At 42.9% G+C, this 18,463-nt stretch overlaps 1 protein-coding gene across 2 annotated transcripts in view; it reads left to right on the forward strand.

The window, feature by feature from the left end:
- MANBA (mannosidase beta) overlaps positions 1 to 18,463 on the forward strand; it is an 80,528-nt gene that overhangs the window by 50,778 nt on the left and 11,287 nt on the right. For both annotated transcript variants that reach the window (XM_089680536.1, XM_089680537.1), the window contains 3 exons: positions 3,251 to 3,469; positions 12,910 to 13,074; positions 16,096 to 16,240. In XM_089680536.1, the coding sequence (XP_089536662.1) occupies positions 3,251 to 3,469; positions 12,910 to 13,074; positions 16,096 to 16,240 (529 nt within the window). The remainder of the gene's footprint in view (positions 1 to 3,250; positions 3,470 to 12,909; positions 13,075 to 16,095; positions 16,241 to 18,463) is intronic.

An 18,463-nucleotide genomic window follows, 5' to 3' on the forward strand; every position in this document is an offset into this window, starting at 1 on the left:
GACGCCTACGTGAAGCCAAGCTACAGTGAGGAACAGAAGTATTTGAACACCCTGCGATTTTGCAAGTTCTCCCACTTAGAAATCATGGAGAGGTCTGAAATTCACATTAGAGGTACATTCCCACTCTGAGGGACAGAATTAAAAAAAAAAAAAAAAAAAAAAAAATTCAGGAAATCACATTGTATGATTTTTAAAGAATTTATTTGTCTTGCACTGCTGAACATAAGTATTTGAACACCTGAGAAAATCAGTGTTAATATTTGGTACAGAAGTCTTTGTTTGCAATTACAGAGGTCAAATGTTTCCTGTAGTTCTTGACCAAGTTTGCACACACTGCAACAGGGATTTTGGCCCACTTCTCCACACAGATCTCCTCTAGATATGTCAGGTTTCAGTGCTGTCGCTGAGCAACATGGAGTTTCAGCTCCCTCCAAAGATGTTCTATTGGATTTAGGTCTGGAGACTGGCTAGGCCACTCCAGAACCTTGATATGCTTCTTACGGAGCCACTCCTTGGTTATCCTGGCTGTGTGCTTCGGGTCGTTGTCATGTTGGAAGACCCAGCCACGACCCATCTTCAATGCTCTGACTGAGGGAAGGAGGTTGTTGCTCAAAATCTCACAATAAATGGCCCCATTCATCCTCTCCTTAATACAGTGCGGTCGTCCTGTCCCCTTCGCAGAAAAGCACCCCCAAAGCATGATGTTACCACCCCCATGCTTCACAGTAGGGATAGTGTTCTTGGGATGCAACTCATCCTTCTTTTTCCTCCAAACACGAGTAAAGTTTAGACCAAAAAGTTCTACTTTGGTCTCATCTGACCACATGACTTTCTCCCATGCCTCCTCTGGATCATCCAGATGGTCATTGTCAAACTTCAGACAGGCCTGGACATGTGATGACTTGAGCAGGGGAACCTTCCGTGTAATGCATGATTTGAAACCATGAAGACGTAGTGTTCTACCGACAGTGACCTTTGAAACTGTGGTCCCAGCTCTCTTTATGTCATTGATCAGCTCCTCCCTTGTATTTCTGGGCTGATTCCTCACCTTTCTTATCAGTGATACCCCACGAGGTGAGATCTTGCATGGAGCCCCAGTCCAAGGGAGACTGACCGTCGTCTTTAGCCTCTTCCATTTTCTAACAATTGCTCCAACAGTTGATCTATTTTCACCAAGCTGCTTGGCAATTGCCCCGTAGCCCTTTCCAGCCTTGTGGAGGTCCAGAATTTTGTCTCTGGTGTCTTTTTGACAGCTCTTTGTTCTTGCCCATGGTAGTAGTTGACGTCTGACTGACTGTGGGGTGGACAGGTGTCTTTAAAGAGCTCAGACAGGTGCTACTAAGTTAGATTAATGAGTGGAGTAGAGGTTGACTTTTTAAAGGCACAGTAACGGGTCTTTGAGAGCCAGAATTCTTGCTGTTTCTTAGGTGTTCAACTACTTATGTTCAGCAGTGCAAGTCAAATAAATTCTTTAAAAATCATACAATGTGATTTCCTGAATTTTTTTTTTTTTAATTCTGTCTCTGAGTGGGAATGCACCTACAATGTGACTTTCAGACCCCTCCATGATTTCTAAGTGGGACAACTTGCAAAATCGCAGGGTGTTCAAATACTTCTGTTCCTCAGTGTATCTGCAAGAAGCCCGCGCAAAGTCCCACTGTTGAAAAAAAGACATGTGCTGAAGAGGTTACAATTTGCCAAAGAGCACATTGACTGGCCTAAAGAGAAATGGCGCAATATTTTGTGTACTGATGAAAGATTGTTCTTTTTGGGTCTAGTGGCCGGAGACAGTTTGTCAGACGACCCCCAAACACTGAATTCAAGCCACAGTACACTGTGAAGACAGTGAAGCATGGTGGCGCAAGCATCATGATATGGGGATGTTTCTCATACTACGGTGTTGGGCCTATTTATCACATACCAGGGATCATGGATCAGTTTGAATACATCAGAATACTTGAAGAGGTCATGCTGCCTTATCCTGAAGAGGAAATGCCCTTGAAATGGGTGTTCTAACAAGACAACGACCTCAAACACACCAGTAAACGCGCAACATCTTGGTTCCAGACCAACAAGATTGACGTTATGGAGTGGCCAGCCCAATCCCCGGATCTTAATCCAATAGAAAACTTGTGGGGTGACATCAAAAATGCAGTTTCTGAGGCAAAACCAAGAAATAGAGAAGAACTGTGGAATGTAGTCCAATCATCCTGGGCTGGAATACCTGTTCACAGGTGCCAGAAGATGGTTGACTCCATGCAACACAGATGTACAGCAGTTCTCAGAAACAGTGAAGATTTTGCTTTCCTTTGAATCACTTAATGAATATTTAGTTGTATAAGCAAACATTTTTCAGTTTATATAGTGAATGTTTGAGTTTGTAAAAAAGAATACAAACACTGCTATTTTTTTGAACAGTCTAATATTCACTTTTCTTCAATTTTTTTTTAGAGGAACAACACAAGTTTGATATATTTTTCTTCATGTTTTGATTTGGAATAGAATGTGTAGTGTTCCCAATGCATTTGTGTGTATGGAAATAAAAGTTATTAGAAGGATTTTGAGCTTTATTCACTTTTTTCAAAACACTATTATTTTGAACACAACTGTATATGACGGTCATGTGAAATATGACAAACATTTTGTCACCTAGATAAAGAGGACCTATGTGTCCTGGAGAGATTGGTATTTGACAAACTGCACAAAATGATGACATAAAAAAGTTAGAACCTCTTGAAGGTGTGTGTGTGTGTGTGTGTGTGTGTGTGTGTGTGTGTGTGTGTGTGTGTGTGTGTGTGTGTGTGTGTGTGTGTGTGTGTCTTTTTCATCGCCATTTCCCTCCTCTTTTTGTCTTGTTGTCACGAAGATAAAAAAAAGAGTAACCTCCCCAGTGAGGGTCACATGCAGCATTAAAAGCCTCTTTCCCATGTCTTTCCACTGTCTTGGAACACTGCCTTTTCATTTGTCCCAATCTACTGCAGGCATTCCATAGTTTTTGGATGCATGAATATCTGCTTCTCCTAAATTAAAAAAGAAATTAAGCTCCTCACAAAAAGACACCTCTTCACTAATCCGCGAGAGAAGCAGGTATTTGATTCACTGAGAAGGGTCGAACACCTGCAGTAGCTGAGAAGCAGTGAAGCTGCATCTTTTAGTAACACCTGTGTGCTTCTTGAAAATATAACTACATTTTTGCTTTCTTTGCTTTTCTTTACATTTAATATTGAGATTTTTTTGTGCTTCTGCACAGATGGATCGGACTCGTCCTTTTATTGCTTCAAGCCCTACTAATGGGAAAGAGACCATCAAAGAGCACTGGCTTTCCAAAGATCCTTATGACAATCACTATGGTGACACACATTACTACAACTATGTCACAGACTGTTGGGATTGGAAGACATACCCTAGGCCTCGCTTAGCTTCTGAATATGGTTTCCAGTCTTGGCCATCTTTTAGTACAGTCGCTCAGGTAAAGCAAGTCATTCCATGTACTTTTCTGAAAAATATTAACTATTTATTAGCGTTGTATGGAGTCTTTTAAGTATACCCACATTTAAGTCACTAGTATAGTTTGTTGAATAGATTAAAAAGTTACATTCAGTGTGTCTGCCTTTGATACAGCACATTTAGTTTTATTCATCTTAAGAACTAAAGTAGGAAATCGTAGTGTAAAAAGCAAGAACTGCCAAACATTTTAGGCAAGTACCAAATTTGCATGCTAATGCTTGGCCTCATTGCTAGTTTGTCATAGAAAACATCATTGTACAGCACAAATTTAACAATATTGTGCCTCAGATAAGATTTATATTTTAATTCAATATGGAAACCTTATTAATCTTACCTTGAGGAGAAAAATTAGTGAATCTTATGTGTATACTTTGATTCAGTACAAATGGAACCAATTCGTAAACAATATTTAACTCTTCTAAATTGCTTTTCATCTTTTTTTTCAACAAGTATTTCAGTAAGCTTGAGTCGTATAGAGGTGTAATGAGTGTGCAGCCTTGACTATACTGATACCAGAACACTTGCCAGTGTTGTGGTGTTTTTTGATGAAGGGTTTCAAATACATATCTACCAATGAGAAAAGCCAGCTGAGGTGTCCTGAAGGCCTTCTGTGCCTCAATGGGCAATCTAATATGAAGGTTTAGCTACTATAGAAATGTGTTTGGGACAGAAGAGGACTGAGCTAGAGGGTGGGTAAGAATTGAACCCATGGGACTAATCCAAATAATATATATCGACCCAGTGACCCTAGTGGATATGTTCCTTCATTCAGAGCTTGATCAGAGCAGGATCTGCAGTGAGTGACTACTATTGGGTATTATATATGCATCTCTTCCCTGTTCAGACTTGTGATCATAGACTCAAAGGCAAGCCTTCCAACATCAATGGTCTTTTGTGGCTCTGAGATGTCATGCCACCAAATGCAGAGGAAGTCCAATGCTGGATTATTTGTGATGAAGGCTTTAGATTTTACCTAAGAAAGTCCATATCATTTTCACACAGCAGCAGTACTCTTGCTTAGTTCACATAGTACTTAATTTACAAATTATCACTAAAGCGGAGTTCTACCCAAAAGTGGAAGCTCCACTTGTTTGCCTCCTCCCCCCCTCCACTGCCATATTTGGCACATTTTGGGGGGGGGGGCTTACCTGGTTTTGACAGGTACCCGCTCCCACTTCTGGCTCAGTTCGCTGCAGCAAAGTGAGATGGAAGTTCGGCCCCCTCCTTCCTCCCACACTCTCCTGGGAATCTTTACAGGTCCCAGAAGACTGCTGGACCAATTGGGATGCGCAGCACAACTCGCGCATGTGCAGTGGGCACCCAGCTGTGAAGCCACAAGCTGTCACAGCCTGATGCCTACAACTGAGATGCTGGCGCCATGGAGAGAAGGGATGGCGCGAGTGAGCACATCACTGGACCCTGAGACAGGTAAGTGTGTGTTTATTAAAAGTCAGCAGCTACAGGAACTGTAGCTGCTGACTTTTTTAATATAAACAAAAACGGCTGGATCTCTGCTTTAAGTTAATCTTTTCTGCCATATGTTATATATGGGAAACTATGTGCTACAACACCCACATATATGGCCACCGATCAATGCAGCATACTTTGTGTGCTAATTTTTGTTTAGCTTACAGAAATCTATCCCTGCCATGATAGGATGGACCAGTTGGTGCCATATGTGGCACCTGTGGCTGATCATTTTCTGATACCCCCCTCCCTCCACTTGCCTTCCAGGTCATAAGTTCCCAGCCCTTTTTTGTGTGTGTGGTTTGGGCAGTGGCATACCCAGCATATCTGGCACCTGTGGCTGATCATTTTTAATCCCCCCCCCTTTACTTGCCTTCCAGGTCAAAAGTTCTCAGTACTTTCTTGGGGGGGGGGGGGGGGTTTCGGGCAGTGGCCCAGCATATCTGGCACCAGTGGCTGATCATTTTTTGACACCCCCCCTCCATAAAAAATACATTGTCACTAACAAAGCTGAATGGTGGGCGTGGCCACATTGTGCTGCTATCAGCAGGAGGTGGTTAATTAAAACTTAAGCCTACTGGCTCTGTACACAGCACATACAGTAAATGCCAGTCTTTTAGACCCATAAAATGTTTTAATTACAGACAAAACCTGAGCACAATCGGCGCAATAAAAATTCTCCGTTGAATAAGTATTTCTGCACACAGCCTACCTTTAAGAGTGTATAATGTATACAGAGTGCACTGGTCAGGAGTTTGTCATATATAGCCCGGTGTACATAGTGTTTAAGGCTCAGGCGTGTGTAATGCAGAAAGTTCAGGGGCAAGGAGTACAGGGCTCCTGAGTGTGCAATGCAGTGGTCAGGTGTACCTAACACAGGAAGTTAATGGGTCGGGATTGTGCGACAGAGAGTACAGGGCTCAGAAGTGTGTAATGCAGAGAGTGCAGGGTACAGAATAAAATACAGCAGCCCTCATTTTCCCTCCGTAAAGGCCCACCAACCACCTCAGTATAGACCCCCCCCCCCATCCAACAGAGACCCCCTATCTATACAGATCTCCAGTGGTACTGAGATGGACAGAAGTAGTGCTATAGTGCAAATACAATAGGCACTGTAGCAGTAGGCAATACACACAGTGAAAATTTACTAGCAACTCTTCAATAATCATTTGTTGATAACTCTGCAGCACCTTTCCTCCCCAAGCGTTGGCACCTGATGTGGACCACATCCCCAGCACCCACCTAGGTAAACCATTGGTTTTGGGTGGTTTACAGTGGGGATCGAAAGTTTGGGCACCCCAGCTAAAAATTTGTATTAATGTGCATAAAGAAGCCAAGGAAAGATGGAAAAATCTCCAAAAGGCATCAAATTACAGATTAGACATTCTTATAATATGTCAACAAAAGTTAGATTTTATTTCCATCGTTTACACTTTCAAAATAACAGAAAACAAAAAATGGTGTCTGCAAAAGTTTGGGCACCCTGCAGAATTTATACCATGCACTGCCCCCTTTGCCAAACTGAGACCTGCCAGTGTCATGGATTGTTCTCAATCATCGTCTGGGAAGACCAGGTGATGTCAATCTCAAAGGTTTTAAATGCCCAGACTCATCTGACCTTGCCACAACAATCAGCACCATGGGTTCTTCTAAGCAGTTGTCTAGAAATCTGAAACTGGAAATAGTTGATGCGCACAAAGCTGGAGAAGGCTATAAGAAGATAGCAAAGCGTTTTCAGATGTCAATATCCTCTGTTCGGAATGTAATTAAGAAATGGCAGTCATCAGGAACAGTGGAAGTTAAAGCAAGATCTGGAAGACCAAGAAAAATATCAGACAGAACAGCTCGCAGGATTGTGAGAAAAACAATTCAAAACCCACGTTTGACTGCACGATCCCTCCAGAAAGATCTGGCAGACACTGGAGTTGTGGTACACTATTCCACTATAAAGAGATACTTATACAAATATGGTCTTCATGGAAGAGTCATCAGAAGAAAACCTCTTCTACATCCTCACCACAAAAATCATTGTTTGAACTTTGCAAATGAACATATAGACAAGCCTGATGCATTTTGGAAACAAGTTCTGTGGACCATAAGAAATGCAGCGCTCTTGAGAAAAATGATAATAATAAACACAGTCCAATGAAAAAACAGTGCTCCTTGTTTCCCAGTGTAAATGGTAGAATTTTGCACTAACCAGAACGCGCATAGGTAATGCGCATATGTGTATATATCCTGAAGATCCTTTCTCCACTTGAGTCTGGTCAGATATACGGCTTGGAAGAATGGAGATCCTACGCCCTCATGTGGTGGAAAGTGATCCAGCAAGTCAGAGCAATAACGATCTAGGTGAGCCTCCAAAGGAACTGGCACAGGAATCCCCAGGGCTACAAGGATGGAAGAAGCTCCTCACAGGAGACACAGGGGAGCACTCATAGTGTAGTAATTAAAACTTTATTTGAAGACAGCACAGGTGCAGAATACAGTAGAATAGCCAAGTATGGGCAAACACACTGACCCTATTAGATGTCAGAATGGCCGCCGGGCCTCCTCGTGGCACCGGCGGCTTGGTGTCAACGGCGTCCTGGGTCCCACCTGACGCGTTTCGTGCGCACGCACTTCTTCAGAGGTGGAACATACTCTTCCACCTCTGAAGAAGTGCGTGCGCACGAAACGCGTCAGCTGGGACCCAGGACGCCGTTGACACCAAGCCGCCGGTGCCACGAGGAGGCCCGGCGGCCATTCTGACATCTAATAGGGTCAGTGTGTTTGCCCATACTTGGCTATTCTACTGTATTCTGCACCTGTGCTGTCTTCAAATAAAGTTTTAATTACTACACTATGAGTGCTCCCCTGTGTCTCCTGTGAGGAGCTTCTTCCATCCTTGTAGCCCTGGGGATTCCTGTGCCAGTTCCTTTGGAGGCTCACCTAGATCGTTATTGCTCTGACTTGCTGGATCACTTTCCACCACATGAGGGCGTAGGATCTCCATTCTTCCAAGCCGTATATCTGACCAGACTCAAGTGGAGAAAGGATCTTCAGGATATATACACATATGCGCATTACCTATGCGCGTTCTGGTTAGTGCAAAATTCTACCATTTACACTGGGAAACAAGGAGCACTGTTTTTTCATTGGACTGTGTTTATTATTATCATTTTTCTCAAGAGCGCTGCATTTCTTTTGTTTATGTATTTTGGGACTTTTATGTGTTTTCCTATATGTTCAGCTGCTTGCATTGTTTATGAGCGCTTACTATATATCATTATTTCCAAGTTCTGTGGACCAATGAGGTTAAAATTGAACTTTTTGGCCGGAATGAGCAAAGGAACGTTTGGAGAAGGGGCACAGAATTTAATGAAAAGAACCTCTGTCCAACTGTTAAGCATGGGGTTGGATCAATCATGCTTTGGGGTTGTGTTGCAGCCAGTGGCACAGGGAACATCTCACTAGTAGAAGGAAAAATGGATTCAATAAAATTTCAGCAAATTTTGGATGGTAACTTGATGCCATCTGTGAAAAAGCTGAAGTTAAAGAGAGGATGGCTTCTACAAATGGATAATGATCCTTAACACACCTCGAAATCCACGGGGGATTACATCAAGAGGCGTAAACTGAAGGTTTTGCCATGGCCTTCACAATCTCCTGACCTCAACATAATTGAAAATCTATGGATAGACCTTAAAAGAGCAGTGCGTGACAGACAGCCCAGAAATCTCAAAGAACTGGAAGACTTTTGTAAGGAAGAATGGGCAAAGATACCTCAAACAAGAATTGAAAGACTCTTGGCTGGCTACAAAAAGCGTTTACAAGCTGTGATACTTGCCAAAGGGGGCAGTAAAAGATATTAACTCTGCAGGGTGCACAAACTTTTGCAGACGCCATTTTTTTGTTTTCTGTTATTTTGAAAGTGTAAATGATGGAAATAAAATCTAACTTTTGTTGACATATTATAAGAATGTCTAATCTGTAATTTGATGCCTTTTGGAGATTTTTCCATCTTTCCTTGGCTTCTTTATGCACATTAATACAAATTTTTAGCCGGGGTGCCCAAACTTTCGATCCCCACTGTATATTCTTTTTTTAATGTTGTGCAGGGGTCAGTGTGTAATGCAGAGTGTAGGGTTCAAGAGTGTAGAATACAACCACAAATGACCCCGTCCTCCCAGTATAAATTTCCCCCAAGCTCATATCCTCCACAGTACAGACCTTCTCCCTAATAGAGAGCTTGTTTCCTCCAGTAGAGGCCCACCTCCCAGTCCACCCCATCAGTACAGAAATCCCAGTACAGACCCCTTCCTGGCCATTGGAAATCCCCTATCTTTACAGATTTCACCCTCCCTCACCAGATACAGCAGCAGTTCAGAGTGAGGGAAGTCCTCCCCTTCCTCTTCTCTGAAATGCCACTGTCAGGCAGCCAGAAGCAGTGCAAATACAATAGACACTGCAGTGGCAAGCAATAAACACAAAAAAAGTTGTTGAGCAATTGGTGAGAAATCAGTGGCAGCCCATCATGTGTTTGGTCTTGGCCCCACAGCACCCCCCACCATATTGGCGCCCAGTGTGGACTGCACTCAACATCCCCCCCCTTTCCCCCCACACCGTTGAGCTACAGGTTGTGGGTGGTTTCTCACATACTTTTTTTTAAAAAACCTTTTTTCCCAAACAGGAACCCTAGAGGTTCTCCAGAGGTTGCAAGGACCAATGAGCAGTTCTGCCTTTCAGATAAGTAACCACTGACAACAGTGATCTTTTAAGTTCACTCTAAGGGGGATAGCTACCAATGAGCACAAGTGTAAGGTGCATTCTACCCAGTTACCACCACATTAATGAACTGTGAGCTGTATATGTAGTAATTAGCAGGGATTCCCTGGGACTGAAAAGTTCTTTTTAAGGGCTTCTGTGTTAAAGTGGTTGAGAAGGGCTGTTTTGGACCATAAACTGCACTGCCATATCCTTGAAGATCTGTCTAAAACCAATGGCTAGTACACACAGTACGAAAATCGGACAGGATCCAGAGAACAGCATACAGGGCAGGGGCATAAATAAGATATGGCAACAGTATCTGGCAGGAGCAAAGCAAACCGCATATAAGGCAAGAGAATCAATACACTGATTCAAGGTGAGCTAGTATAAGAGACACTTAAGTGCCCTCCCAGCAGGTGAGACCAGGTGGAGCTAGTTACAGGAACCTGCTGGCTGCTGGGAGACACCTGTTGGTGGCCACTAGAACTAAAGCTATCAGTCCAGAGAATCACAGCACCACCTGAAAGTGAACCAGGTTCTGACCGTTCCCCCACCTTTTTAAGAAGCAGCCTTCAGACACTCTACCATGCCCCACTGCTGGGGTCTGATAGCTGACTGGGTATCTCACTGCTGGGGTCCAGAAACTGGCTAGGCTCCCCGCTGGTCAGATCCCTGAGAAGCACAACACTTGGAACTTGTAATTCCGGGTGTCCCATCACAACTGGACCTTCCCCATTTAGGCAGCTAGAGACCGCCACTCATTTTATCTGGTACTCAGGTCTTACTAGGGCATAGGTTACCCAACCTGTGTCCCTGAATGCACCAGGATTCATAGAGATACTGCCTAGGTCAGGACAAAGCTCAAATGCAACTCTGCCCTTCCCTAGAAAACAGTTGCATCCCCTGCAACAAAATGGAATGTTGGTGAGATATTCCCAAACGGAAATCATGTCCTAAAGAGATGCAAACCCTGACAATTTCATCAGAGCCCTGCAAGTGCAGAAGCTGATTGATAATTAAAAAAAAAACAAAAAACACTACTGTACATACAAATTCGCCCTGCACATGGACAGAGACAAACCGCTATTTCTTCAGAATAACAAATGTAGGAATTTGCAACAAAGTTTGATAAAAGTCTTTGTAATAAACGTTGACCTAGAGCGGAATGATTTTTTTTTTCCCTCAACAAAAGTGGAGCTACTCTTTAACCCCTTGGCACTGACGTAACACAAATATGCGGCCTCACAGAACAGGGCTTTTTTTTCCATGGTACCACATATTTGCGTATCTGTCTTTGTGCTGGGAGCACACCACACAGCACGCTTTCAGCACAAAGACCCAGGGTGTCAATGGGAGCCCCGGGTCCCGTTCTAACAATCAGGACCTGGGACTCTCAATTCTGGGTCACATGACTGGCTATCGGTGATCAGTCACTGTGAAGCCCACCCTCCTTGGTTTTTCTTCTCTCTGAATGGAGGAGAGAGCTACAAAATGTATCTCTCTCTCTCTCCTTGCATAGAGGAAAAAAATTGTAAAAAAAAGATAAATATTAAAAAATAAAGAAAAAATACCTAGATCAAGGTTTGGTCTAGTTCAGTGCCAGGATTAGTGTTTGGGTCAAGGCCAAAGGTCAGGATTTTCTTCTTTTTTTTTTTTTCTTTCCAAATTGGTGTGTGTGTGTGTGTGTGTGTGTGTGTGTGTGTGTGTGTGTTTTGGCTAATAAAAAAAAAACAAATAACAAAATGTACACTATTGTTTCTGGGCTGTAGTATAGGTACAAACAACTAACATACACATATGTGGTATCATTGCGATCGTCGGGAGCTGGAAAATGTATTTTGGGTTGTTCTTTGGTGATAGGTTATAGTAGTAACAAGAAACACACAGCTAAATTAAAAAAAAAAAAATTTTTTTTTTTTTAGTATTTTGGGCCAGTTTGTCTTTTTGATGATAAAAAAAAAATCAGGATATCCATTACTATTTACCAGCAAATGAAAGCCCACTTTTGTCCCGAAAATAATGCGGTATAATTCACCTGGATGTACAAACTAGTTGTGGTGATATGTACGGTTTTACTAACACATGTCAAAGTTGCAAAATTTTACTTGGGCTTTAAGATTTGTTTTACCCTTAGACATGAAGGAGTTAAGGAACCATGCCAAAAATTGAACCTTAAGCATATCATGGCCATGAGATGTAGCCATCAAAAATAATTCAGAACAGACTTGAACCAAAGGCTGTATTTCATTAAGTGAAAATCTGCCCTGATCTGAAGTATGTACTGTTTTCTGTCAATCGCTCTGCATCTTGTGATCTGTTTCAAGGTGTCATTAATTTAACATTGACACCCGCACCAGATTGCAGTTCCCGCACCGCATTGCATTCATGCGCACAATTAATTTCCTGCATCACATTAGTGTGAACCCAGTCTCAAGGTGAGCTAGTATAGGAGACACTTAAGTACCCTTCCAGCAGCTGGGACCAGGAGAAGCATATTACACAAACCTGCTGGCAGCTAGGAGACGCATAGCACGCGGCTTGCTGGTGGGGGGTACTTGAAGGTGGGAGGAGCCAGGAGTGATGGCGGGGGAACCAAGATGAGGAGGGTTAGGGCTGCTCTGTGCAAAACCATTGCACAGAGCAGGTAAGTATGACCTGTTTAAAAAAAACAAAACAAATCTTCTGAAACTTTAACATAATTCTCAGTTGCCACTTTGTGGAAAATCAGATGATCGTTCATTCTAATAGTGTGTACTAGGCTTTTTTTTTTTTTCTCACAAAGTAATCCTTTCCCTGTCCTTGTATTGAGACATTTTTGAACATGAAATTTTTTCACACTCCATTGTTACTGGGAGCTGTCAACAACTGAGAGGCTATAGTCGCATACATTTTCTCTTGCATTTCACCTTTTTTACTGCATTCTAAAGGGGGCATGTAATTGGTTCTTATGATCCATACTATCCAGGGGTGGACTGACAACTCATGAGGCCCCCGGGCAGTAGGGGATCATGGGGCCCCTGTGTCCTTGCCCAAACTCAAAAAAGCCTATGAAAAAGGTACCAGGGGCATCTCATGGGGCCCCCTACTGACCTCGGGCAGTGCCTGAGTTTCCAAATGGTTAGTCCGCCCCTGATGCTATCACTTTGATCCATACTATCATATAATATCATATATCTTTATTCTTAGATCTCTTCTCCTGAAGACTGGTCCTACAGCAACAGTTTTACTGAACATAGGCAACATCACTCTGAAGGCAACAAGCAGATGATTGAGCAGGCTGCTCTACATTACAAATTACCAGTGAGCAGTAATCCCATTAAAACGTTTCAGGACACATTGTACCTAACCCAGGTAAATCTGTGACTGGTTCACCAAACTTGCTCTGTATGTTGCAGACACAGTGCCATTTTATGACTATTAGTCAAAGAAATATGCAATATTTTGTATAGATCTGATTATGCCAGTGGGGTAGATTTACTAAAACTAGTGCACTCAGAATCTGGTGCAGATGTGCATAGTAACCAATCAGCTTCTAACTTCAGCTTGTTCAATTTAAGCTTTAGCATAGAAACCAATCATCTTCCAGGTTTTATTGCCAAAGTGCACCAGATTTTGACCTTTCCAGATTTAGTAAATAAACCCCAGTGTGTAGAGCTTTAGACTCCTTTTTACCTGTTCTCCTTCCCCCGGTGTAAAAAGCCTCTTCATATTGTTAAAAAGATTAAAGTCCAACTATCAGGTTTTTATTGCTGTCTGTCCCTCTGTTACCCTAGGTTCACACCTAAGCATTTTGCAGAAACGCAGTACAGTCTTTTAACATGATTTCCTATGGGACATGTTCACATCTGTGGGTTTTCACCCGGTGCGTTTTTTGGAAAGGGTCAGGGACTTTTTTGAACATAAAAAGTTGCATTTTTGGTTCTATAGACTTCAATGGAAATGCTGCAGAAAAGCATGTAGTACGTTTTTGCATTTTAAATCTGCCTAGCAACAAGAAAAATTAAAAAATTAGAAAAAAAAGCAACGAAAAACACAATGCAGAAACGGTTCAAACGCAACCTGCATAGCTGTGAACCTAGCCTTAGGGAGATTCACCCTCTCTATTTATCCTGTTTACCATTATCATTGAAAGTGAGTGTAAAAGAAAATCTCAGATGATATCAAAACACTAATATACAGTGGATAAATAAGGTACCGCGCTCTAATCAATCATGCATATAGAGACACATGTGAGCACCTTCCAGTGGCTCACAAGTAATTGCACTAATATATAGTGGATATAAAAAGTCTACACACCCCTTTTTAAAATGTCAGGTTTCTGTGATGTAAAAAAGAGACAAAGATAAATCATTTCAGAACTTTTTCCATCTTTTTAATGGGACCTATAAACAGTACAACTCAATTGAAATGGGGGGGGGGGGGGAGTAAACCGAGAAAATGAAAATAATGCGGTTGCATAAGTGTGCACACCCTGTTTAACAGTGGATGTAGCTGTGTTCAGAATTAAGCAATCACATTCAAAATCATATTAGAGGAGTCAGTACGCACCTGCCATCATTTTAAAGTGCCTCTGATTGTGCAATAAGAGTGGGCAAATATTGCCAAGTCAAGATGTGCCATGCTGATAGACTCATACACAAAAAGATTGAGTGCTGTAATAAAATCAAAAGGTGCTTCAACAAAGTATTAGTTTAAGGGTGTGCACACTTATGCAACCATATTATTTTAATTTTTTTTTATTTTTACTTCCCTCCACCTAAAAAGATTTAAGTGTGTTGTTGAACTGAGTTGTACAGTTTATAGGTCACATTAAAGGTGGAAAAAGTTCTGAAATGGTTTCTTTGTCTCATTTTTTACACCACAGAAACCTGACATTTTAACAGGGGTGTGTAGACCTTTTATATCCACTGTAGGGGAAATCTTCCAATGGGGACACTAGTTCTGGTGACCCTGAAGGAATTCCCTTAGGATTTTCTTTCCTTTTGCTGTTTGACTATGGGACAGGTAGTGAGGGAAAATCTCAATGGGACACAGATGACGAAAAAAATAAATTTTGACGAGTTATAACTCTCCCTTCCCCCTTTGATTGAATTGTTTTGCTGCTGTGGTGGCCTCTCTTTGTAGGTATGGCTCTTCCCTTGGTGAAGAGGATATATGAACAGAAGGAGTAGCAAGTCTGGGTGGAGTGAAGCTGGGAAAAGATGTAGTTGCTATAGGGAAAGTGTTATCCCCTCTGCGGGCACCCATAAAAGGGATTGATGGAGTTTTTGGGACTTCTGTTCTGAGGATGCCCTACTCTTGGAGAGATAATCATTACACCGCAGCAGCCACATATTTGTGGGGGGTGGGAACTTTGATGTCACCTTTTTGAAGCCAATATTTAGAACTGTACTGAAAGGAGTGGGCCAAGGACAGTCAGGCTGGGTAGCAAAGAGCTAGATAATGCTGGTTGTCCTAAAGCCAAAAAATGATTTGGGCTCTAAGTGACTTGCTGCAACTTCTAATGTACACTGTGAGAAGCAGTGATAATTTTCACCCACAGCCAGATTTAGTTTTTTGTTTTTTTTTTGTGTTTTTTCTTTTGTTTTTTTTCTGGGACATTAGGCAGGTGACTATTTAAAAATTCAAAGCTAGCTGTTGTGTGTGTTTTTTTTTTTCCTGATCGAGAACCATCAAATGAGGATTTTTTACAGATACACCAGGGTCATTTTGATCATCATTGCATTGTTATAGGATCATGTGTTTCAGGTGACGGTCCTTTAATGCCTTTGATATCCTTTCTTTAAAAAGGCACCCAACTCTTTAAATGCGGGCCGTATCTGTAAGACTAGTTGTCCAGAGCACCCCATCCCCTTACATCAGATGTCGAGTCCCCACTATAAATCAAGTATCCCCCACCCTTCTTTACATCACGGTGCACCCCCTTATCTTGTGCTGCTGCCAAGATGAAGCTGAGGGCAGAGCTGGATCGAAAGGGTCTGGAGAAGGACCAGAGGGAGGCTAGAGTCAGCTGAGACCAGGGGAGGAAGAGATAAGAGGGTGCTGTGGCCGCACAGGAAGGGGCAGGATCTGTAGCGCTCTCTTCCTCTCTGCTGCCGACTGTTGACATGGGGGGCAGAAACGAGCCTCTCCTTGGCTGCAAAGAGATGCACAGGATCTGGCAGAGAAGTTATGTGCTCCTTTCTGCTGCCAACTGCTGAGACAAGGTGGGGGCTGAGACGAGGGAGGTGCTACAGCTGCAGGAGAGGTGCGAGGGCCACATGAAATGGCCTAGTGGGCTGGATTCGGCCTGTGGGCCTTGTGTTTTTGAAACGTGCTTTAAAGGATATGGATAGAGAATTTTATGGAGCATTTGTGCCTTCTCCTCTCCAGGTCATGCAGGCGCAGTGTGTAAAGCTCCAGACTGAGTTCTACAGACGCAGTAGGAGTGAGATTGTGAATGGCCTTGGCTTTACAATAGGGGCACTCTACTGGCAGCTAAATGATATTTGGCAGGCTCCTTCATGGTCATCCATAGGTAAGCAAGACATCTGTGCATGCCAATATAATGCAAACCATAGCTCAAAGTATTATATGTACTTCATCCAAGCCAGCAGCATTTGGCAGGCAACTCTTTGTATCTGCAAACCAGCTCCATGCATTTGAGTAATCTGAATGCCTGGTCAATCTGATGCGTACATATTGAGCCTTCTTCCTAAGCCAAACATTTGACTGTGCCTGTGACTCCCACCTTAGACTTACTGTTAGTCATTGTGAATACCCATCAAACTGATGGACCAAAGTAAGGCTTTAGCAGGAGGAAGGGAAGCTAGGTCAACATCCGCATAACAAACCTTAATGCACCTATTGTGGATTGGGGATCTGATTGGAGCTAAAATGGTCCAACTTTCTTACACCATTTTCTTCACCTACAATGACCAATCAAAAGCCGTACTTTCATCCCTGCTTTGAGAGAAGAGAAAGCTGTGTGGTTTTCATATCCATAGCTTTTCCCACTTTTGCAATAAAATTCAGCAGCGCTACACCCCCACCCCATGTCTGTACCTTGCTAGAGAAGGTGTCCGGGCTGCTCCAGGCTGACAGTACAAACTCATTGGCATCGTCATCCAGAAACTGCTCTAGCTCTGGACAGTCCTTCACCTTCTCCCTGCCTGGAGCCTGAAGTAATTGCGCATGGTGGCGATGAGGAAACGTTTCCCCAGGGCCAGCCAGCAAGTTCCCTGCAAACAAGACACCTCACTCCCAGTTTGTAGAGGACCAGTCGCAGCAGAGGCTCAGGGGCCATCGCTGCTGAGCTCTGGTGGGATTTGAAACCACCTCTGCCGCTTCACAGGTCAAAGTCGTCTAGCCTATACTGTCATCCCTGCAAGGAGAGGAGTGAAGGCTGCTTCACAGGTCTGGGGATTTGAAAGCCCCGTGGCTTTCTCTCCTTTCAGTGCAGGGATGACAGTACGGTTTTTGATTGGTCAGCACTGTCATGGTGCTGACCAATCATAAGCCATGTAGCCTGTACTGTCATCCCTGCAAGGAGAGGAGAGAAAGCTGCAGGGATTTCAAATCGCCAGACCTGTGAAGCTTTTTTTCTCTCCTCTCCTTGCAGGGATGACAGTATGGGCTTGATGGCTTTTGATTGGTCAGCACCGTGAGAGGAGAGAAACCTGCGGGGATTTCAAATCCCTGGCTTTTCCTTCTGTGACAGCATGGGTTCACACATGAGCAATTGGGAAACCACATGTGATTTTTGACAGGAATCGCACCACATTCCTGTTCAAATTGCATGCTATACTTTGCAGTGTGATTTGTGTCAATACAAAATTGCACCACAAAGTATAGGTTTCAGGTATCGGGAGCATTTTCACAAGTACTTGTGCATCCCTAGTGGTTAGTGGTTTTTTGTTTGACTCCTAATGACCAGTTTATGTTTTGGAAATATCCGCGCAGACAGACAATGGCAGGTGTGGGAAATATTGGTATAGTGAAAGTAGAAGCCAGCTGACATAGCGTTTGTGTCCTGAACCATGGGCTGGGTTTCATAAACTAATACATGGACAAATCTGTGAAGTTTTCTAATTCCATCAAAATAATTCAATTAAAGACACAAACACAGATTTTCAGTGGAGCGAGCTACATGACCGTATAAATGTATGAGGATACTGGATCAAAACCCACAGAGGTACAGAATCTGTTCTGAATCTGTTATTCAAACAAGTGGAAGTGTTGTCAATTACAGCAAACACATGCTTAAAAGATAGAGCCATGCATTCATAAGGATGTAGCACAAGATGATAGGTGATTGGATAGCTATATATAAACTTTTATATGGTCTTGCTGGCTCCTTTTTACATTTTCTTTAACAAAGTCCAGTAATTCACACTTAAAGTAGAACTTTAGTCTTCCATTAAAAAAAATATACGTTGCAGCACTTAATGCATCTGCATCCCCCAGGAAAATCTAACCGATATCTAGGGTTTATAGAGTAACTTCAGATGGCTGCACTCCAGATATCTGTAGATCCCGCCAGTGAAATCCATGTAAAGCATCTTTCTTTGAGGGTGTGGCAATGACACTGCACTGCTCCTGAATTCAGAGCAGAGTTGCCACTCTCATGTAAGGTGTGCCTGCTTGCACTACCGGGAAGATATCACAGGGATCATGGCTATCCGCATTGTCACTGCTGATTCACAAGCCTGTAGCTTGTCCATCAGCAACTGGCCACACCCAGTCCTACCCTCTGCTTTCT

Source organism: Staurois parvus, unplaced genomic scaffold (assembly GCF_062004578.1).
Source record: "Staurois parvus isolate SC_StPar_1 unplaced genomic scaffold, SC_StPar_1.0 ptg000244l, whole genome shotgun sequence".
Lineage (NCBI taxonomy): Eukaryota > Metazoa > Chordata > Amphibia > Anura > Ranidae > Staurois > Staurois parvus.